The 18,477-nt window shown below is 40.3% G+C and overlaps 3 protein-coding genes across 8 annotated transcripts; 1 reads left to right on the plus strand and 2 right to left on the minus strand.

Annotated features, from left to right (window-relative positions):
- The first annotated feature begins 27 nt into the window (after positions 1–27).
- Positions 28–2,641, plus strand: LOC143445216 (uncharacterized). Of its 2 annotated transcripts, none has more exons than XM_076944151.1 (6): positions 28–229; positions 403–569; positions 729–837; positions 1,046–1,153; positions 1,429–2,085; positions 2,225–2,641. In XM_076944151.1, exons 2-6 carry the CDS (start codon positions 441–443, stop codon positions 2,536–2,538), a joined length of 1,317 nt encoding a protein of 438 aa, XP_076800266.1. In that variant the 5' UTR covers positions 28–229; positions 403–440; the 3' UTR covers positions 2,539–2,641. The 2 variants fall into 2 exon arrangements, with proteins under 2 accessions (XP_076800266.1, XP_076800265.1); XM_076944150.1 differs by having other exon boundaries at positions 414–569.
- Positions 2,642–2,780: 139 nt separating this feature from the next.
- LOC143445214 (uncharacterized) lies at positions 2,781–9,679 on the minus strand. Of its 5 annotated transcripts, none has more exons than XM_076944147.1 (6): positions 9,486–9,679; positions 6,773–6,918; positions 6,316–6,520; positions 5,770–6,231; positions 4,814–5,656; positions 2,781–4,672 (listed from the first exon to the last, which is right to left on the minus strand). In XM_076944147.1, the coding sequence occupies exons 1-6, from the start codon at positions 9,496–9,498 to the stop codon at positions 3,102–3,104; spliced, it is 3,240 nt and encodes a 1,079-aa protein (XP_076800262.1). In that variant the 5' UTR covers positions 9,499–9,679; the 3' UTR covers positions 2,781–3,101. The 5 variants fall into 5 exon arrangements, with proteins under 5 accessions (XP_076800262.1, XP_076800261.1, XP_076800263.1 ...); XM_076944146.1 differs by having other exon boundaries at positions 2,781–4,675; XM_076944148.1 differs by having other exon boundaries at positions 2,781–4,270; positions 4,424–5,656.
- Positions 9,680–10,426: 747 nt separating this feature from the next.
- On the minus strand, positions 10,427–18,424 carry LOC143447395 (uncharacterized). The gene is made up of 14 exons (XM_076947477.1): positions 17,999–18,424; positions 17,613–17,779; positions 17,228–17,310; positions 16,899–17,014; positions 15,832–16,313; positions 15,393–15,564; positions 15,016–15,123; positions 14,703–14,815; positions 13,696–13,792; positions 13,472–13,612; positions 13,126–13,311; positions 12,902–13,018; positions 11,214–12,068; positions 10,427–11,122 (listed from the first exon to the last, which is right to left on the minus strand). The coding sequence occupies exons 1-14, from the start codon at positions 18,036–18,038 to the stop codon at positions 10,707–10,709; spliced, it is 3,093 nt and encodes a 1,030-aa protein (XP_076803592.1). The 5' UTR covers positions 18,039–18,424; the 3' UTR covers positions 10,427–10,706.
- Positions 18,425–18,477: the final 53 nt, after the last annotated feature.

The following is an 18,477-nucleotide window of genomic DNA, read 5'->3' on the forward strand; positions in this document are numbered from 1 at the left end:
AGCCCCAGGGTATAGTAGTAGTTGTACTGCGTCAGACATCGCAGGCGTGAGTAAAGTTTGGTCTCATTATTTTCAATAGACTTATAGTGTTTTCTGGACTTAGCTACAGTGTAATGACATCGTTTTTGCTCTGGGATCTATTGCAGTGGTAATGTCGCAGTAGAAGGAGCAAAGACACCTACAGAAGGGACTAACTTTATTTTTACAAATACGCAGAATATAGCTATAGGTGAGCAAATGAATTCGGTTTGTGTAGAACTATATGGCTGCTTCTAAACTTTTTAACAGAGTGGTTTTTCATTGCGTTGTCAAAACACGAAGCAGTCTTTTTGTAAGCACAATCTAGTTTACATAACTTTGGTAATATTATTGTCAGATTCGTAATTCGCGAAATAATTTCAGTTTTGGTTCAGAACCTTTCAGAAGTGCTTAATTGAAAGATGTTACGGACGTTTTGCGTTTTGACGTTGCTCAGTTCTTGTTTGGGTGAGATCAAAATCGAGCCTATTGTTGAGATGAGATGGGATTTCACAGACTGCGGCCTAGCTGGACGATTTGGTCCCTCACAGGTAATTTACCTAAGACGTAATTATTTAAAACAGTTAATTTAGTTTAGTTTGTTTTTACCAAGAAGCTATTGCAAGACCGAAGAAAGTTTCACTCGTAAGTAGGCTAATTGTAAGGCATGAAATTTCATTTGAAAACTTTTAGCGTTTTTGTAATCACAGGAAGATTGCGACGTTGCGTACAAAGGCACCAATCTTGAGGGAGATGTTACGTTGAGCTACGGGATTCAAACATGGACGGTCCCTGCCTCTGGTCTTTACCTCATAACAGGTGATGGAATATTTGTTACATGTAGCCTACAGTAGGCTACATGGTACATATCCTATCCTTCATAAACAAATGATAACGATTTTAACTATTGATTTAATCGTAAATAGAAGATTTATTTCGATCTGGTCCATTTTACTCAGGTACAATTGGACTGAAAATCGTTTTATTTCTTCTTGATAAATGGCTAAAGTTTTCCCTTTTGTCTTAGCTCGAGCACCATCGGGTTTGGTAAGGCCCAGCCAAGATGGGGGTGAAGGGGCAATTCTCTCGTCCAACTTCAGGCTAAATGAAGGTGAACAGCTTCGAATATTAGTAGGTAAGTTGACCTTAGCATTAGATCAAGACCGTAACTATATATGTTTAACTCAAATCACGGTTTCAAACATAAATAAAGCATTAAAGCAGATTTAATCAGTATTTTTGTGAGAATAATTGGCTTAAATTCTTTGTATATACGCGAGTAGTTAATCCAGTAATTGCTGCTTTCTTACGATTAATCGGTCATGTGTTGCTACGGTTAAACATAGCGACTTTGTTAAAAATTACAAAGAAGTACACGAAGAAGCTCAATTGTTACGACACAATTTATAGGACAGCAAAGCGATTATTCAGCAATAGGACCATCCCAAAGAGGATCTGGCGGTTCGGGAGGAACATTCATCACTCGAGTCAGGGATGATTTCATTCTTCTCATCGCTGGCGGGGGAAGCTGCGGAGCTGGATCATCACCAGGAGACTCCGGACGCTCTCAAGCGAGCGCCAATTATTTTCCGGAAGGCAAAAACGCCTCCGAGGTGTCGGAATTGCTTGGCAGCGGAGGCAGGAACGGATCGGGCGGATTTCGAGGGATGGAATTAGCTGACGGGATCAGCTCCTCAGGTGGAGGTTCTGGTTACTATGGCGACGGCGAGCTTGCGTTTTTACGCGTCGGAGAGCAGTTGGATGCAGATGGTCCACGTCCAGCCAAGAGCTACAGATCACTTGGTGCCTCGGATAACGCCGCTGGTGTAGGGGGGTTTTTTATGTTTATTAGCGGGAACGGACTTCTTACGGAAAACAACGGAGGATTTGGAGGTGGCGGGTCTGGTAGCTTAGATGGTGGTGCCGGAGGTGGCGGGGGTTATTCCGGCGGAGGTGGAGGTCCTCCGAAAGGATGGGGAGGAGGTGGAGGCAGTTTAAATAACGGTGAAAATCCGGAGAAAACTGAATACCACAGGGGACCCGGTTCGGCGACAATTACCTTTATGGGTAAGTTGCACAAAAAGTTTTGCTTGGTCGGTTTTATGTTAAAATAGTTTTTTGCCGCATAAAAGTTTTGTCCGTGCTTTTCCGCAAATTCATGAAAGCATCCCCCTCCTAGAATCACACTTGTCATAATTTTTTCCAGGTTACTCGTGCTGTGGTCCGATAGTTGTATACATAGCTATGTGTTTCGTTGCCGGAATCATTTGCGCGGTTCTTTTCGTCTGCCTTGCCTATTACATATGGAAGGGTTGCCAGCAATGCTGTGATAATCCTGAGTCGGAAGGGATTTGGCAGCGGAGCGGAGCAAAAATCCGCTCGTTGTTTAGAAAAGACTCGGAACAGGGAGTTAAACCGTTCGTATCTCCACGGAAATACATCCATTCAAACAATCGCAGCTACTCCTACGATCGCAATTACCGGTCGCGACCTGATAGACGGAACCGTTATGAAGACTGATGCGGAAGCGGTTGATTATATAAACAAAGTAAAATCTGTTTTTGCCTCATGTTGTTGAATTGACGGTTTTTGTTTACATAAACACACTTCAAGTTTTCTTGTACGATATTAGTGTCATTTGGTAGCCGGTTATAACAATTTGCAACATCAGGTGGTTAATGTACAAACGCTGGAATACATTGCAGGAAAACTAATAAAGTTTAAAGTCTTGGTCCACGCAATAACTGAATAAACAAACTTGGTAGTGATCCGGCTTTATAAGCAACCATTTTGTAAACATTTAAAGACAAAGGCAAGTACAAGACATAAATACAAAAAGTCACATCATGGCAAGTGCAGATATGGTGCTCCTTAGTCGGGTATAGCCCCCATTGTTTGGTTTCATAGTGGTCTGTATATAGTACATGTCTGTATAAAATCATGCAAATCATTTAGTTTATAGTTGAATTTGGTTTTGTTTATAATTATATCAACGACAACGATGTTTTGGAAGAAGTCATAGCAGAATAGCAACTGCTACTACAGCTACCCTATTTAGCAAGACCGTTATGGAAACGTGCGCGCTATTCTTCTATTATTACTTCATCGTCACTTCCTGGTACGTAATCGACAATATTTCCATCGGCATCTAGGTAATTTCCATCTTCATCCATGTAAATGATTTCCTCCTCGTCGCTACCAGAGATGTATTCGACCTCTTCATCATCGGAATCTGTGACGTAAATGATTTGGTTTCCGTCCTCGTCGTATTCGACTTCGCCCTGATTGATCTCTACTTCGTTGCCATCTTCATCAACGTAGACATAAGTGACGTCTTCGGTTTGTTCTTCCTCTTCATTAGAGTCCTCTTCTTCAACCTCAATGTACTCTACTTCTTCATCGTTTTCCTCATCGTTACTTTCGTAAATGTATTCCACAATCAGTTCTCCTTCATCCGTGGACAACTCTTCGTCATCTAAAGATTGATGAGACTTTTCGTCAACCGTTTCCTCAGACTCCTGGTGGCCTTCCTCCGTTTCTTTTTTTTGCTTAATTTCTCGATCGTCTTCTGTGTTTGAAACAGTCTCCTGTGCTTTCATTTCACCCATCTTTGCTGCATCGCTAGAATCGGGAGCTCGATTCACGTTAGTTGTTGTACTTGTTTTGTCTTCAGCGCTCTTCGTTTCTGTCTCTCTGCTCTCGGGTTCCGGATTTGCATCATTTGGCATTTGTTCTAGTTTTTCTTCAGCAACCGTGGTCTCTACATCACTAATGGTAGGTTTCTCGTAATTATCCGGTTGTGACTTTTCGCTTTCTCCTGAAATGACTTCAAGCGCTATATTCTTGATGCTTTCACTTTCATTGATGCTTTTTTCTAACTCAAGTGTTGAATCCAATTGATTAGGTGATGCGTTTTGTAGCTGAGGTTTTGTTGCTGTCCCCGCATTTGAACCCAAAATATCTTCCTCGGCCGATTCGGCTTGTCCATCTTTGCAGGAGGTATTGCTCTGGATGTGTGCTGCTACATTTTGTTTTTCAGTATCATTTTGTAAATCTTCTACCTTCTCAACTGATGCAGATTCGTTGCCTTCAGGATCTTCCAATGTAGCTTCCGGGTGCTCTTCAGCAGTATTTATCTGATCGTCGTCAGACGATGTAGTTTTAGCAACGAATCCATCACCGGTTTCAGATAATGTCTCTGGAACGATTTCCAATTCCGCTTTTACTTTATCCACATCTATTGGTTCATGTCCTGCGGCAATATAGGCTTCAATGTATTTTTCTCGATACTTACGCCTAAATTCTTCGTCTACTACAAGATTTCCAGGTAAATTAGCGTACTTCAAAAAATCAGCATAAATCGTATCACTGCTTGCATCGCTTGGCTCTCTCAAAACAAAAGTACCTGTAAATCCGGCTGAAAAGTCATAGGTTGTTTTATCGCCTTCGAATGCGGCCGATATAGCACTGGAAAGATTTTCTTTTGCATCATCGTCACGCGTATGATCATCTGCACTCTGTACAGCTTGCATCGCCATGAGAAGATTGCTCCGTGAGTGATCTTCATTGTAGTTCACGGATGCGGTAGATTGCATTTCGTCATCTTTTATTTGTACCATTGTAATATCTTCATCCTTGTACTCACGAATCCCGTCTGCTGAAGAATTTTCTAAATCTTTGTCATTGATTTCTTCAATAATAGGACTTTTGTCCTCCCTTGCTGCATCATCTTTTGATGAAGTCATGTTTACGTCAGTCTCATCTAGATGGGCATTTGATTCATCTTTCGACTCACCGTCTTCCTTTTCAGTAGCTGCCGGAAGTTCTTCTTTAACATTTTCATCCACTCCAGCTTCCATGGGTGCGTCATTTTGCACGTCATCCTGCGTGTGCTCTACGTGACGAGCGCCTTCTTTGTTAGATCTTTCCTCATCTTCATCTGAAGAAGAGCTCGAGAGAACCACGTAGTCCCCAGTCAGTTTCGTCGGTTTCCGTTTTATTGCTTCCTCAGCCTCTTCGATCCGTTTGTTTTGCATTTCCCGAAGATTACCGGACGCTTCTTCAGATGACTCCTGGAGCTGTCGGGTTCGAGAGGAGAGATTAGGAACTCCTCTACAAGACACCCGGACGATGCGCTTCCTATTGCTGTTCTTTTTGCGATTTGGATCATCTTCCGGTGTGTCTGCTCCGGCGTTTTCTTCATAGTTTTGCAGGTACATATCCCGATAGCTTTTCTGCCTTTCTTCCACGTCCTGTTTAAGGTTTTCTATTCGATTTGTTATTCCTTCGTTGTGTCTCATGGACGCACGGATAACCCGTTTTACAGATTTATGTTTCTTTCCATCGAATCGATTGATTTTTGACAGACGAAGTTTCCGCGGTTTGTGGACCTCAACCGAATTTTCTTCCCCGACGTCCACCTCTTGGGCTTCGTTGCCAGGAACAGGCAACAATGACTCCGTGGGCAGTTGTAAAGAGTTTGTTTTTTTGTTTCCTGGAACGGCATTCCTTTCATTGAATCTGGCAATACGTGAAACGCGCAATTTACATGGCTTGATTCCCAGTGTCTCAGCACTGTTGTCGTTCTCCTTAAGTGTTCTCGAGCTTTGATCTTCGTTTAAAGTGGACGTTTCAGCGTCTGTGAGAAATTAAGCGTTATTTATGCAAGTTTAACCCTATACATAAACTGCTGTCACTCATAAATTCTATTCCTAGGCGATTTCCTGTAACTTACTTACAACAGAATCTAACCTTGCTTTGTAATTGCCCGCCTTGCTGACCCTCGTACTCGAGCTCGGGGTTTCGGCTTCGGTACCAACACCTCATCCTGCGTGACTTTGCTCGCAGCTTGGGGACTCGAAAACCTAGTAATTCGAGACACTCGAAGTTTTCTGGGCCTGATTGCGAGTTGAGATGTGTCTCGCTCTTCAGCATCATCATCGTATGATGACGTGCCGAGATTGGAAGCTTGCCCGTCTTCGGCCGTCGTCGTGGTCGTATCAGTTTCTCTTGTTCTTCTAATACTTTTAACTTTCACTCTTCGAGAGAGTCGTTTTGGTGTAACTTCCTGCGTTCCTTCCTCTTTGGTCGGTTCTTCAGAAGCTTTTTGAGCTGCCAGAAAAGCTTTTCTTCTTGTTGATATTGACGTTTTGATATTTCGGACCGATTCCCGGTGTCTTCCGCTGCCTTCTGCATCTACCACCAGGCTGTTTCCTTTTCAAGGAATGAATTGTCTATTACTTTTGATAACAACCAACAATTTACCATAAATATAACTTCAGATAGTTGTAGAGTTACCTGTTGCGCTTTTTCCGTGTTCAGCGAACTTTTCGCTCATTTCCTGGTTGAGAGCTCCACGTTTTGATATTCTCACTGTTCTCTTTTTTCGTCTTACTGCTGTTGGCGTAACATTTTCCCCGTCATCTTTATTCGCTTGAAATTGATTTATTCTGCCTTGCAAAACATCCCTTTGCCGCGCAGACGCTCGAATTCGATGTCTTTTCTACACAACAGAGAAACTTAGCTTACAAACAAAACACAAGAAAAAATCACAAAGATGTTGTTTTTAAACGTTTTCAAGTTACAATCAACAAGGAAGCTGGCACTTTGTCAACGTTTGATGATGATTTGATTATAAAAGATTTCATTTGATAGATTTCTGAGTTAAGGTCAACCATTTCTGCAATGCATTGTTGCTTGCGTAATTAAAGTGGGCCTATAGCTTCCATGATAAAGATTATGACGGTGATCAAACCTCAATTAACTTGTGCTTTTCCTCCTCGTCTTCAAGATCGTCATGTTCGATCATGCCTGGGGACTTTTGCATGGCTTTCAGTCGTCGTGAAAGTTGTCGCGCTTTATCCGACACCTTTTTGGTTCTTTTCTCGCTCGCGGTATCGTCTACAATCCAAAATAAATCTCATAAGTTGCTTGTTGATATGTGTTTTAGCTACTTTTGATTGCTTTGAGTAACATTTATGCCTTTTTGTGTGTCTCTCAACGACAGAGCACGAACACTCGACTGACGTTTCGGGCTTGTGTTGTGAGACTAGACATTACTGTCAACGAACGTGCAGTGCTAAACGTGCAGTAACCGCAAGGCATAAGGCAGTAATTTAGAGTTTCTTTGGAAACGAAAAACTTGTCCGGTGTCACATCAGAACAATTGTGACTAAAAGCACGAAAACAAAATCACAAACGGTGCAACGACGTAGAGTAGCCTCGCTAGTGAGTTGGTTACGACGTCGCCACTTAGAGTAAAGCTATAACCTGACTATTTGTCTGCCGGTATATGTTACTCTAACTGGCGTTGTGTAGTTGTATATTCTAAATTGTAAAATTAGACTTTAAACATATAACATATAGTTGTAGCTCAATGAGTTAAATGCACCGGTATTGGCTATTCAAAATCAGAATAATTGGCTGTTTATAAACTGCATCGGTTAGCCTATGATTGCAGTTGTCAACGCCAGTAGTGTTAACTGTTAATATATCGTCACGTATGTAAGCTACATGGGCTTAGTATCACTAATTAGCATATTAACGGGAAGTGAAGCCCCTCGGTTCTTCTTGTTGTAAGTTGCTCTTAACCTGTTTATCTTACCGATAACTAACTTGGCAAGGTGTTAGTTTTACGCTTTGGTTTACCACGATGTTTCGCTACAGCATTTTGTTGCCACCAACATGCGTACTCACAGGAGTTGGCAATGTTCAGTCTTAACTGCAAGCTGTCGGCAGGGTTACACTGCTGGCTGCTGTATGTGCTAGCAGTGCTAGTTCGACAATAAGGTTTGTATGGAATCGTCTCAATTGGCGTGGGCGCAATGTTTATCATGAGTAAATATACATTGCGCCCACGTCATGCAGTAATGCATTTCCTAATTGCTAGTAGGCCTACCGTGCATTACAAAAAAAAAAACAAAGACAAACCAAAATAAATTTTGTATTCCAAATATATCTGTTTTGTTTTCAAATTTATAGTTTTGCATTGTGCGATACTGTATATGTAAACGGGCAAACACTATTTAATAACGCAAGATTCCAATGGTTTCAAGAAAGTAGGTTACAGGAAATAGAACCCCGTAGGTCTTCGGAACAAGACCATATCCATCAAAAACTGAATCAGAGCGATAAAGAATCGAAGTTATTCTGTGAGAGATTAATTATCAGGGTCTATGATGCATTGATGTAGTCATTTCTCTTCGGGTTTATTTCCTATTTCTATCCAATGCTCATTCTTATTGTCATTCTCATGTTGGTCTTACTTTATTTGACCATGTCCGATCTTTGATCTTTATGATTTAGGCACTCATATGAACTTCTGGTTAGAGTGGTTATTTCAGCCCAAGTAGGCCACGCACCACGTTGCTAAAGATGGACAGTCAGATTAGGAGAATGGGTATGCAAAAAACTAATTTTAGTTAATTAGCTTTAAACTGGATGGAAGATTTAGACTGGTTTGTTATAATATTTAATTTAAGTTAACAAGAAACTGTTAAAAAGGTTGATTTTTGCCATTTGAGGTTTAATTGATTTAAGATTTAGATTAGAAGGTAGATTTAAGTTATGTGATAGTATTTAACACTTTACTGCTTGCCCTGGTGTACGACACCATTCATACCAATTTTGCTCCCCTGTCTGTTTGCAAAATAAATTGGGCTGCTAGCGCCATCTATCCTCGGATCAACTCAATACGCAGACCCATTCTCCTACAATCTAAACACCGTCTTTAGCAATGGGCTGCATGACCTATTTGATGAATACTCAGACCTACTGCTAAGGTGATTAATTATTTCACTCTTTTTTGTACTGTAGGTCATATAGGCGTTCGGGTTGGTGGAAAGGACATATGCAAAAAGTCGATATTTGTTATATCGCGATAAACTGAGGTTAGGTGTAAGTTCTGGGTTAACCCTATTTACCCTAACGTGGCGTCAGCTGGTTTTCCGAACAGCGGGGGCGCGGCGTAACAAGAAAAACTTCTAGAAATGTATCACTTGTGGAAATACTTAGTTTACAGTAATTGCACTTTCTTTAGTTTTACAATTATGATGTATACAGGAAGCCAGATGTTTTTGCTACTAACCTGTAAAAATCTGATCAGTTTACGACGTATAGTTTTCGAGTAATTAACAAATGAAAAATTGTGTACAAAGTCGGCCACACCTAGTTAAACTAGTAATGTCGCACACCCGGTTTGGATATAGGGTGACAAGTTTGCCATTGAACTAAAGTTATATCAAAAACAGAAAAAAACAATAGCTTGCGGTTTGAAACTAAAACAGTTTCCGGTAAAATTGTGATTAGAAAACCGACTACAAACGGGTGATATTGATATTTACACATTATTCATATCGACTGTGGTCGTCATTTATGCCCTAAACTTTATCGCACATTCATTCTGATTGTCACCACAAATTCAATTTGGAAATATATCTTTTACAATATCGGTATAAAGTTGCATTCACCTTGTTCTTCCATGGTCTAGTTCCGCTTCACTAGCATCAAGACTTCTCTTATTCCGCTTTAAAAACTCTCAATCGCTTATTCTACTGGGATCCAGGATAAATCTGTAAGCAGTACAAGCCGGCAAGCTTCTAGCGCAACACACGCCTGAAAACTTTGCATAAGAAAGTCTCTTAATTATTATAACAACGCCTGAGTATATAAAGAGAGAACAATGTGTCGAAAATAATCGACGCCTTCGATTCTTCCTGTTTGTCTCATTATGCGCCCATTGAGTCATGTCTTCCTGAAAACGCCTGATAAGTCGTTATAAGCCTGTATATTTACCTTTTTGCGAGTATTTTTGTAGCACTTGTATGGGGCGGTGTTCAGTGGCGTGATTAGGGTTGTCAATTGGAGGAACAAAGCTTTTTAAAGGCTGGATTTAAAACTATCAGTTTCGACCCCTTCAAAAATATGCCGAGCGCAAAAGTTTTTAGTGTTTACGCTTCCAAAGGAAGTCTTTTTTCATATTTATTTGTACAATAACTGGCAATGTAAAGACAATATTTTACAATTTTGAAACGCTGTGTACAAAGATTTTGAAAAGCTGTCATAATCTGTCCGCATTTTTTTCCCGGATTATTACGGTCGAAATTATAGTCGCAAAAAAGAAAGTGTAGCGAACATCAAGATGTAAAAACGCTTTTGGTCCCAAACAATGGGTTTACGAGGAGAGCCTTGACCCAATGTTCCCCAATACGCTAGTATGGTGGTGATGCGTAAAGTTGGTTGTTTTGCCTTTGCACAGTTCCTAACAAATGATTGTAAGTTTCTTTGGATGTCCAAAAATTTAATAACTTAACTTATAAGGTTTGGATTAGAACATTTCATTCAAGTTTATTTTGACTGTGTGTATAAGTTTTGTGTTGATCCTTTTTACTGAAACGAAACTCCAGATACATGTTGTTCATCACAATTTTATTGCCACAGTCTTTATTGCACATGTCATGCTTGCGGAAAGCTTAAAAGTAATACAAAACGCAAGCTGCTGTTCAGCTGCTGCTATGAGACTATTGCTGTGAGAGCTTCCCGAGTATTAAGACAAGTAACCTCTTTCAACAGCAACCACTTGCTGCTGGTCTGAAACTTGTACAGCAATTGCGCATAAATTTATGTCCGAAATACACAAGGAAAAGTGCTTTTATCCTCGCTTTTTGAATCAACCTGGTAAAGGTGTCAAGTCAACGCGTCTCAGCTGCGCAAGGTAACGGTGACCCAATCGGTCCACCGCTGTTGATCCTTATTATGGACATTTCGGGAGCGTTAAGATGGCCGCCAGTGGGCGTTGGTGGGCAAGAATGTGACTTGCCTTGATGGGTGATGAACGCCTGAAATAAATGTGTATTCGATAGCTTTCTTTGTTCCGTACCGATACACCTGTTGCTTGAAGTACTATTTTGACTTTTTTGTTGTGTGTTGCCGAGGCTATTGCTCTCCTCAGCTAAGCTTGGAAAGCTCTGTACTTTGCCCGCAAGCATCTCGTCCATAGATTCGTCTTCGTCGTCCGAACTCATATGGACTTTGATCTGGATTTTTGTTGGTTTAACGTCGTTATTGGTCGCGGTAGTTTCGGCGAGCGTAACCGTTGCTTGAATTCCTTAACAGAAGAGATACAAGTTAAACACAGGCTGTTTGAGGGAAGTAGTTTACGTTTGACTTGTTACTATTTCTTTTGCGGAAGTCCGTACCATCTTCACAGTTTTTATCATTGTCTGGAAAAATGTCTTCTGCCATTGAAGAACTGCCGGAGTCGCTCCTGCTTTTCTCATCACGTGCGCCATCGTCGAGGTTGGACGAGGACACTAAGTTACTGTCATCCACATCCATTCCCGCTTGGTTTCCTAAGCTCGTTTCATCAGCAATCACAACCAGTTGGTCGTCCGTCTGGTAAGCTTCCACGCTTCGGTTTCCTGTTTTGTTGGCAAAGGACACAAAGTTCATCGAAGAAGCTGTCAGCTGATTGGGACTGTGATCATCCTCCGTGTAATCGGATGCATTATCTTCCTTATACTCCTTCTGGAAGCGCTTGAATCGCAACTTTATCGGCATCAGATGGCTCGGACTTGAGGGAAGAGAGGAACTCTCATGGCGGAGGCTGTTCTTGATCCTTGAGTAAGGAGACTTCAGTTCCCTTTTCTCAAAATCTGGAAGAGTGATATACGGTGATTTTCGTTCCATTTCAAGAGTTTTAATGTGTGACTCGCTCTTGCAGTTAAAACGTCCAAGCTTGGGGAAAACCGACAATTCCTCCTCAAATTCGTCGATATCAGTACCGGCCATGTCGATCGATGACGTAGACAGAGCGTCGCGAAGGCCTCCTTGTCGTTTACGCCGTGGACTGGTCGATGGCACGGGACTCGATGAGTCTGAGAGACGGAGATTCCTGAGAGGCGACAGGGTGTCTAGGAAAGCTTTCGACGGGGATCGGAGTGTTGAGGGTTCGGCGACAGTGAGAAAAGTGCTCGATGTTCTGTAACCAGCGGGCGTTGAGTTGAAGTTTTTGTCTTCCGACTTGCGTCTATCTTTGCTTCTTGTGGTTGAAACTATTTAAAGATAAATTGCAATGGAATTATTTTTGTGACCTAGACAGTAAAAATAGATCATCATAAGTTCGAATTAAACGAAGTAGGCATTTGGCAAACTTTTCTTTCGTTTGCTATTTTAATCTTTTTAACAGTCTGCGTCAGTCACGTTAACCACACACACTTACCACAGAAGTTGCAAACAAAACAAGTTTTTAGAGAATTTTATCATACGTGACGTTATTACAAGAAAGAAGTGATACGAATTAAATTTCGCAAAAAGCAAAACGTATTTTCATGCCATGACTCTACTCGAGTAATTCAAACCAGCCAAAGAAAAAGTTTAATTAAAGTTGCCTAAGCCTTAATCAGTATCACGTGAAAAAATGTCTCACACAAAATCGTAATTAACTTAAACAACGTAGGTATCTAGTGTCTGAATGAACTGTGTTTGTGTATGTACTGTGTTTGTATTGTAATGTATTCGGTATTGGGCATAAAAATATTGTATCGGGGAAAGGAAAAAGTTTAGTAAGAGATACTTAACACTTAATCATTACCACGTGAAAAAATATCTCATGTTATATTAGAATCGGAATTAATTTAAAAGGCATTAGTGAAACAGCGACTTTTTATGGAGAAAAACTTGTCTTTAGCAAACGAAAGTTTGCGCATTGTTCGTTCTCTTGTAACGTCATCACTTCTAGGAAGGGAGCTGGATTTCCTCTAGAAATGATGACTTAATTGCTCGAGCTCCAAAATTTTGTGTCGTTTTATGTCGGGTTTTTATAAGGCAAAGAGCGTAAATCTTTACATCTGCATAATCTTTACATGTGCCCTCTTTTACAACATACCTTCTTTCCTGTCATTCCTGGAACAACTGAGATTGAGAGGTTCCGTCTGTTCGTCTTCCACTGGTCGTAGGTCGAAATTATTTCTTGAAGGTTTTTGGTTGTTATTTACCGTTTGCTCTGCGTTGTTTAAAATATGTAGAATGAGATTTATAGTTTCCAATGTAGTTAATTGACCTGAGAGTGTGTGAGTACATTAAATGAAGATAATAGCAATTTAAACTTACCCTTCTTTAGTGGCCAATAACCAGGTTTGCGGGTGGAGAGATCCGTGGGTTGTTGATTTATGGTTTCATTTGTAATTTTTCTGTACAAATGTTTCCTTGAATCGCATTCCGGTCTCTTCAATTCAATGTATTTTGTGGTTTCGGGTCCGCTAGGTGCGGGAACGCGGGAGGCGGCATTTTCCAAGACTGTTTACAGATGTTGTGAATTCATTAGATTTTCGAAGCAAAACGTTTAGTCAATCATGGGTTGTTGCAAATGTATTCTATGTACAAGAAACGTTAACTGTTGTTGTTACAACACATTAAATACAAGATAACTGTCACCAAATTTTTCTTTACACCTTACCTTTTGCTTCTTGCCTTGGCGAACTGACCGACCTAAGCTGTTCACGAGTCGGCTTGTGGAGCACAACCATGCGCATTCCGCTGTTTTCTTTTCCCTTGTAGTGTTCCGCAGCGGCTGAGCGAGTGCCTTGTTGGGTCTGACCTGTGTCAAATAAGTCACAGACGTGTGTCAAGGCATTTTTCAGATTTCTTGTCATATTTTTAGCTCCATTAATCATCGTTCACCTTTCTTTCTTCTGTCAAAGGTCGTAAATGATTCAGATGCACATCGGCGATGATGGTTGCTGCTGCTGCTGGTAGCATTTGCTTCCTGCTGGTAAGCCTGGAAGGAAAAACAGAAATCATTGGCTAAGCTCTTAAGTAAGCTTTGCAGATAGCTTTTGTTTAAAAAGTTTACTTCTTCGTACCAGCTAATTGTTTTTTGTTGCAATCTTCAATTGAACGTTAGAGATATTGGACAGCTCAATGACACAATGAATTTTCGTGCAATTGTCAACGACTTTGAATTTCTCAATGGACTTAAATTCCCAATTATACAATATGTTACAAAATGAAATATTACACACTTAAATTGCTATATAATGTTTGATTCCGCGTAGTCCGAGAAGTCGATTTCCGGATAATGTAGTCTATCTGTTCACGTCACGATAGATAGTTAACCCGTGACCACACGAAGTTCCGGTGCAACACAATATGCCGAAGACATTTCGAAGCCATTTGATTCGGATGTGCAATGTACCGATGACATTAAAGGACGCGCGCATAGGAAATGTTCTGACGACTTTAGCAGTTTTAAACTTATTTTTCCCAAAACTTGCTATTTTTTTTGTGCAAAACGTTCCATGGCTATAAGTTTTCATATTCCATTTATGGATACCACAATGGAATTATGCTTTATTTTAAGCAGTTCAGTTCCTTAAATATTCCCAAAACTCTCTTGGGTTATTTTTGTTGGGAAGTTGTGGCCGATGGAAAACCCTTTTTTATGAATTGTGTGAAATGACTCGGAAATGGCGTGCGCTTCTGTGTTCTTTTTATGGAAAATTCAACGGTATTCAAGAAGGTTGGCGTCATTTCCTGTTTTAAACGCGATGCGTTTGTGTATAATGCGCAACAATTGCACTGTAATATGTAGGCGCTTGAATCTCATTCTTCCTTCATTGTGCTGTCAATCGATTGTTGTTTGGCATTTTTTTAAAAAATCAAAAGCAATCAATTTGAATAAGTTTTACCTCAATTTCTTGCACATTAAACGAAAACAATCTTCCCGAATCTGTAGACGCCGCTGACTGAACGTGATCATAGTTGCCCGTGTGATTTCTGTTATTCTTCTTAGGTGAAGCCCCTGTTTTAATGCCAAGGAAAATCAATTAGGCCAAGTTTTTCACTCGGTAAATTCTACGAGCATGCTGGTATCAAACAATGAATAAATTGTAAATGAATTAGGCTACAAATAATACGACGGGAGGAAGGCGATTATTTGCCGCCAACGCCACAATCAAAATGTTTTGCAACAAAAGTGAAACAGAAGTTTAAACAATCTACCTGCACCGGCAGATTGAATATGGTAAGGTGATGGGTGCTGTAATGCGCTAAGAAAGTTTGCAGAAAAGTTCCGGTGACGTAAATCAATTTGATTTCGAGACGTCGAATCTGCATATAATAGCGGGTAAGACGTCGCGTAACGCTTCTAAAACCGTCATTTAACTCCTAAACGAGCCTCACGTCTTTCGTGAAGCCCAGATCATAAATCCGGAAGCTATCAGACTTACAAAAAAATCCCATGTTATGTTCAGGCCCGGATTTTTTTTGGTTTTTAGATTCAGGTCTTAGCGTTAAATTTGGATTTCACAAGTAGCGTGCGTTATATCACAAATTTTACAAAATCAATACTCGATTCACGAACAGATTCAAACAAGTACCAGCATGCCAAGTCAACATCGGGTCGTAATGATAAGGATGACGTCTGGGTGATGAGCTTGATGACGCAGGCAGGTGACGAGGATGCACAGACACTGAAAACGATCGTTTGTGGGAAGGATTCTCCAACGTGTGACGTAATTGATCTCTTGTGTCGTTCTTTTTCTTCTTTTCCTGTGTCACGTGATATCAATCTTTGAGCGATTTTCGTGGTATTTGCAGTAACATAAGACGTAAACAGTATTGGCAAAGTTACGCTATTTGAACGTTGCTGAGTACGAGCTGTCACGGCAGCTAAAAGTATGCCTACTTTGAACAAAAATTCCCTTAAAAATACAGAGTCTTAAGCAGGAGCAACGAGAACACGAAAAGCTTCCCACCAATTCATTTAAAGCCGACAGCCAGACACAAGTACGTTAAACTGCTGAAACCCCAACTTACCAATTCCGGCATGTGAGGATATCTGTTTAGCGCGTCCTTATGAAGGTTATTGCTTGTGCGCCAGTAACGTGTAAACACGTTGCTATTGTCCTGCACACCTTGACCTTGTTTGGTGACATAACGGCTGCCTACCAGTTTCAAGTCGGACCGAGGAAGATAGCGGCGATGAACTGGAGATAACGGAACTGACGTCAGTGGACTTCCTCCCGGCGATGGTGGTGGCGGAGGTGGCGGATAAATTATCCCTTTTTCCTCCGCGTATGCTCCGTAGTAAATGTCGGTCCTTTTTACTGGAATTGGCCGCACAGGCATCTTCACTCGATTCATATTTTCGTTGTAATTGTTTTCTTCACTTTTATCGGATTTCTTGGGATACTCTGATTTAACCATCACCGATGACTTATTATCTGACACAGTGCCGTCGTCAGACATCACATAGCCCGTTTGCTCATCTGGAGAATTAGCTTCGAATGATTCCGACTCTACACATGTAAAACAGTTAAAAATACAAAATAAAGCTTTATAACCTATGTTAAGCCTTTTCTTCTAACCTCACGTCCTATCTAAAGACAAATCTCTAACCTAATACGCCTTCACCGCCATAATTTTCTGTACAAGTAACATAACCCGTACACTTCGCTTTAAACTTTTGCAACGTCTTAATTACTTTCAATTTAGTATAGTGCAAGATTGCCCTTCAACCTTATTTCGCGTGTCAAGAATGCGCTTTGTCTTCGGCCTAAAAACGGTACACTGCCCGGAGATACAGTCATAGCGACTACGCGCGTTGTGCATAACCAAACAACACTCATCGAACGGAAATTACGTCAATATTTCATCTTGTCTGGCGTAGTCCATCACACTGATACTACATGATGATTGTACATTTTAGGTTGATTGAAGGCTTAAAACAATTAGCACGTCTCGTGGAAGCAAGAAAACCTGCAGTACAATGCAAGCTGCCACCCTATAACTATAGAATAAAGATCTTTGATTGTTGCAGGTTAAAATGCATAAACCGTTAGAAAATCTTTCCGTTTTCAAACTATGGAAATTTAAACGCTAACCTTTTGTTTTGCGTCCCGGCTTCCGCTTAAGCATTGATTCCAGTGCAACCGCATTGAATTGATAGGCGTATCGTTTCCCCTTCGATTTATACAGTATTCTCTTGTCGTAGTAATACCTATCATTTCAACATAGGCTACATATTAGCGTGTGCCTCACACAGTAAGCTTACCACACAGATTACTGCCGTATAAGTAATTGCCGACTTGTCTGCACGAAAATTAAACATTTCGTCACAAGTTTGCAAGAATGAGTCTCGGTATGTTGGGGTCGTACAAATCAGGTTTCTGAATAGTTTGGTAATAGTTTGGTTTGAATAGTTGTTGTATACCTTAGAGCTCTGCTCAGCTTTTCATAGTTCATCGCTGGTTTTCGTTTTCTCTCGCCCCACATTCTTGCCACCTCGTTCGGTTCCTTGAAATGCAAAGAACGTTATCGACAACTGTTGTTGCACTTGGACAATAAATCCTAAAATCTAAACGATCTATTGTTAGCTTAGAGCTGAAAGTTCGGTTGGAAAGTATCTGTTATTTTTATTAATTACTGTAAAAATTCGTGTCGTTATAAAGTGATTTTTATACCAACAGCTTGTATAAGGAGATGGGGTAACTGTTGTGATTTTGCTTTTTGCTGGGTTGTTAAACAAATTACACTTTAATTCCTCTGTTTACTCTTCAATGCAGACGGGAAAAAAATTAGAAATAAAACAAATTTACCTTTATCAAAAATTCCCCATTTTCTCCGTCCCAGGTGATGATTTCACAATAAGCATTATTTTGCAATAGTTCAAGGATGAAATGCCACAACTGGATTTGCCGATTTCCTCCACAAACTTCGCTCTGCCAAGGAGGAGAAGACGCATCATCCCCATCAGAAGATAATTCTAATTAAATTCCGAAAATGGAATCGTTTGAACGCGCGTAAGGATTGAAATTGTATTTTATATTAGAAATGATTTCCTTATTTTGACGTTTGAGAATACTGTAACCTGTTTACAAATCATCTTTCGGACTTGGCACGAAATTGTTTTTTGAAGCTATAGATAACTATAGTTATTTACAAATAATGCGTCATAGGTAATCCGTTACAATTTCCAACACACCGTTAGGTCGGCTCATATTTTGATCAGACGTAGTCATCATCTTCCTCTATAAGTCTCTTAATGTTGATTAATTACACAACAAGCAAAGTTATTGGTTTTGGGACATTTGAACAGGTATTTAAACATATAAAGTTTTAAATTAATTTGTAATCAAAAAGGGTCAATTTTAACACTAGAAGACAACATATAGTTTACGTTTTTTAATAGATATTGATGATAATAAGATAATAGCAGTATAAAGATGTCAAAAACCTGCTCTTTGACAATTTATATAATTAAATAGTCATTTTAATGAACGCTGATTGTATTAGTTGCAAGACTGTTGCCTGTCCTTTTCCTTTAAACCTACTGTAATTAAACTCTTGTCCATGATTGTACTGCACCTGTCTTTGAATTTGTCTTATCAACGCCTGCCCAGTGCCCACCTGTACCGGCTGAGTGCATAACAGCAAGTGCTTCCAACAGCACTAAGCTCGGTT

This window comes from Clavelina lepadiformis, chromosome 2 (assembly GCF_947623445.1).
Source record: "Clavelina lepadiformis chromosome 2, kaClaLepa1.1, whole genome shotgun sequence".
Taxonomy (NCBI): Eukaryota; Metazoa; Chordata; class Ascidiacea; order Aplousobranchia; family Clavelinidae; genus Clavelina; species Clavelina lepadiformis.

Excerpts from the sequence above, each read along its gene's own strand:
- LOC143445216 (XM_076944151.1), top strand. The coding sequence starts at position 441 with ATGTTACGGACGTTTTGCGTTTTGACGTTGCTCAGTTCTTGTTTGGGT. Across the intron at positions 1,154-1,428 it reads ACAGCTTCGAATATTAGTAG|GACAGCAAAGCGATTATTCA; the intron begins GTAAGTTGACCT and ends CACAATTTATAG. Across the intron at positions 2,086-2,224 it reads GGCGACAATTACCTTTATGG|GTTACTCGTGCTGTGGTCCG; the intron begins GTAAGTTGCACA and ends AATTTTTTCCAG.
- LOC143447395 (XM_076947477.1), bottom strand. The coding sequence starts at position 18,038 with ATGATGACTACGTCTGATCAAAATATGAGCCGACCTAACG. Across the intron at positions 17,311-17,612 it reads ATGGGGAATTTTTGATAAAG|GAACCGAACGAGGTGGCAAG; the intron begins GTAAATTTGTTT and ends TTGCATTTCAAG. Across the intron at positions 13,019-13,125 it reads TTATTGGCCACTAAAGAAGG|AGCAAACGGTAAATAACAAC; the intron begins GTAAGTTTAAAT and ends TAAACAACGCAG.
- LOC143445214 (XM_076944144.1), bottom strand. Across the intron at positions 6,232-6,315 it reads ACACGGAAAAAGCGCAACAG|GAAACAGCCTGGTGGTAGAT; the intron begins GTAACTCTACAA and ends TTCCTTGAAAAG. Across the intron at positions 5,657-5,769 it reads GCGGGCAATTACAAAGCAAG|ACGCTGAAACGTCCACTTTA; the intron begins GTTAGATTCTGT and ends AATTTCTCACAG.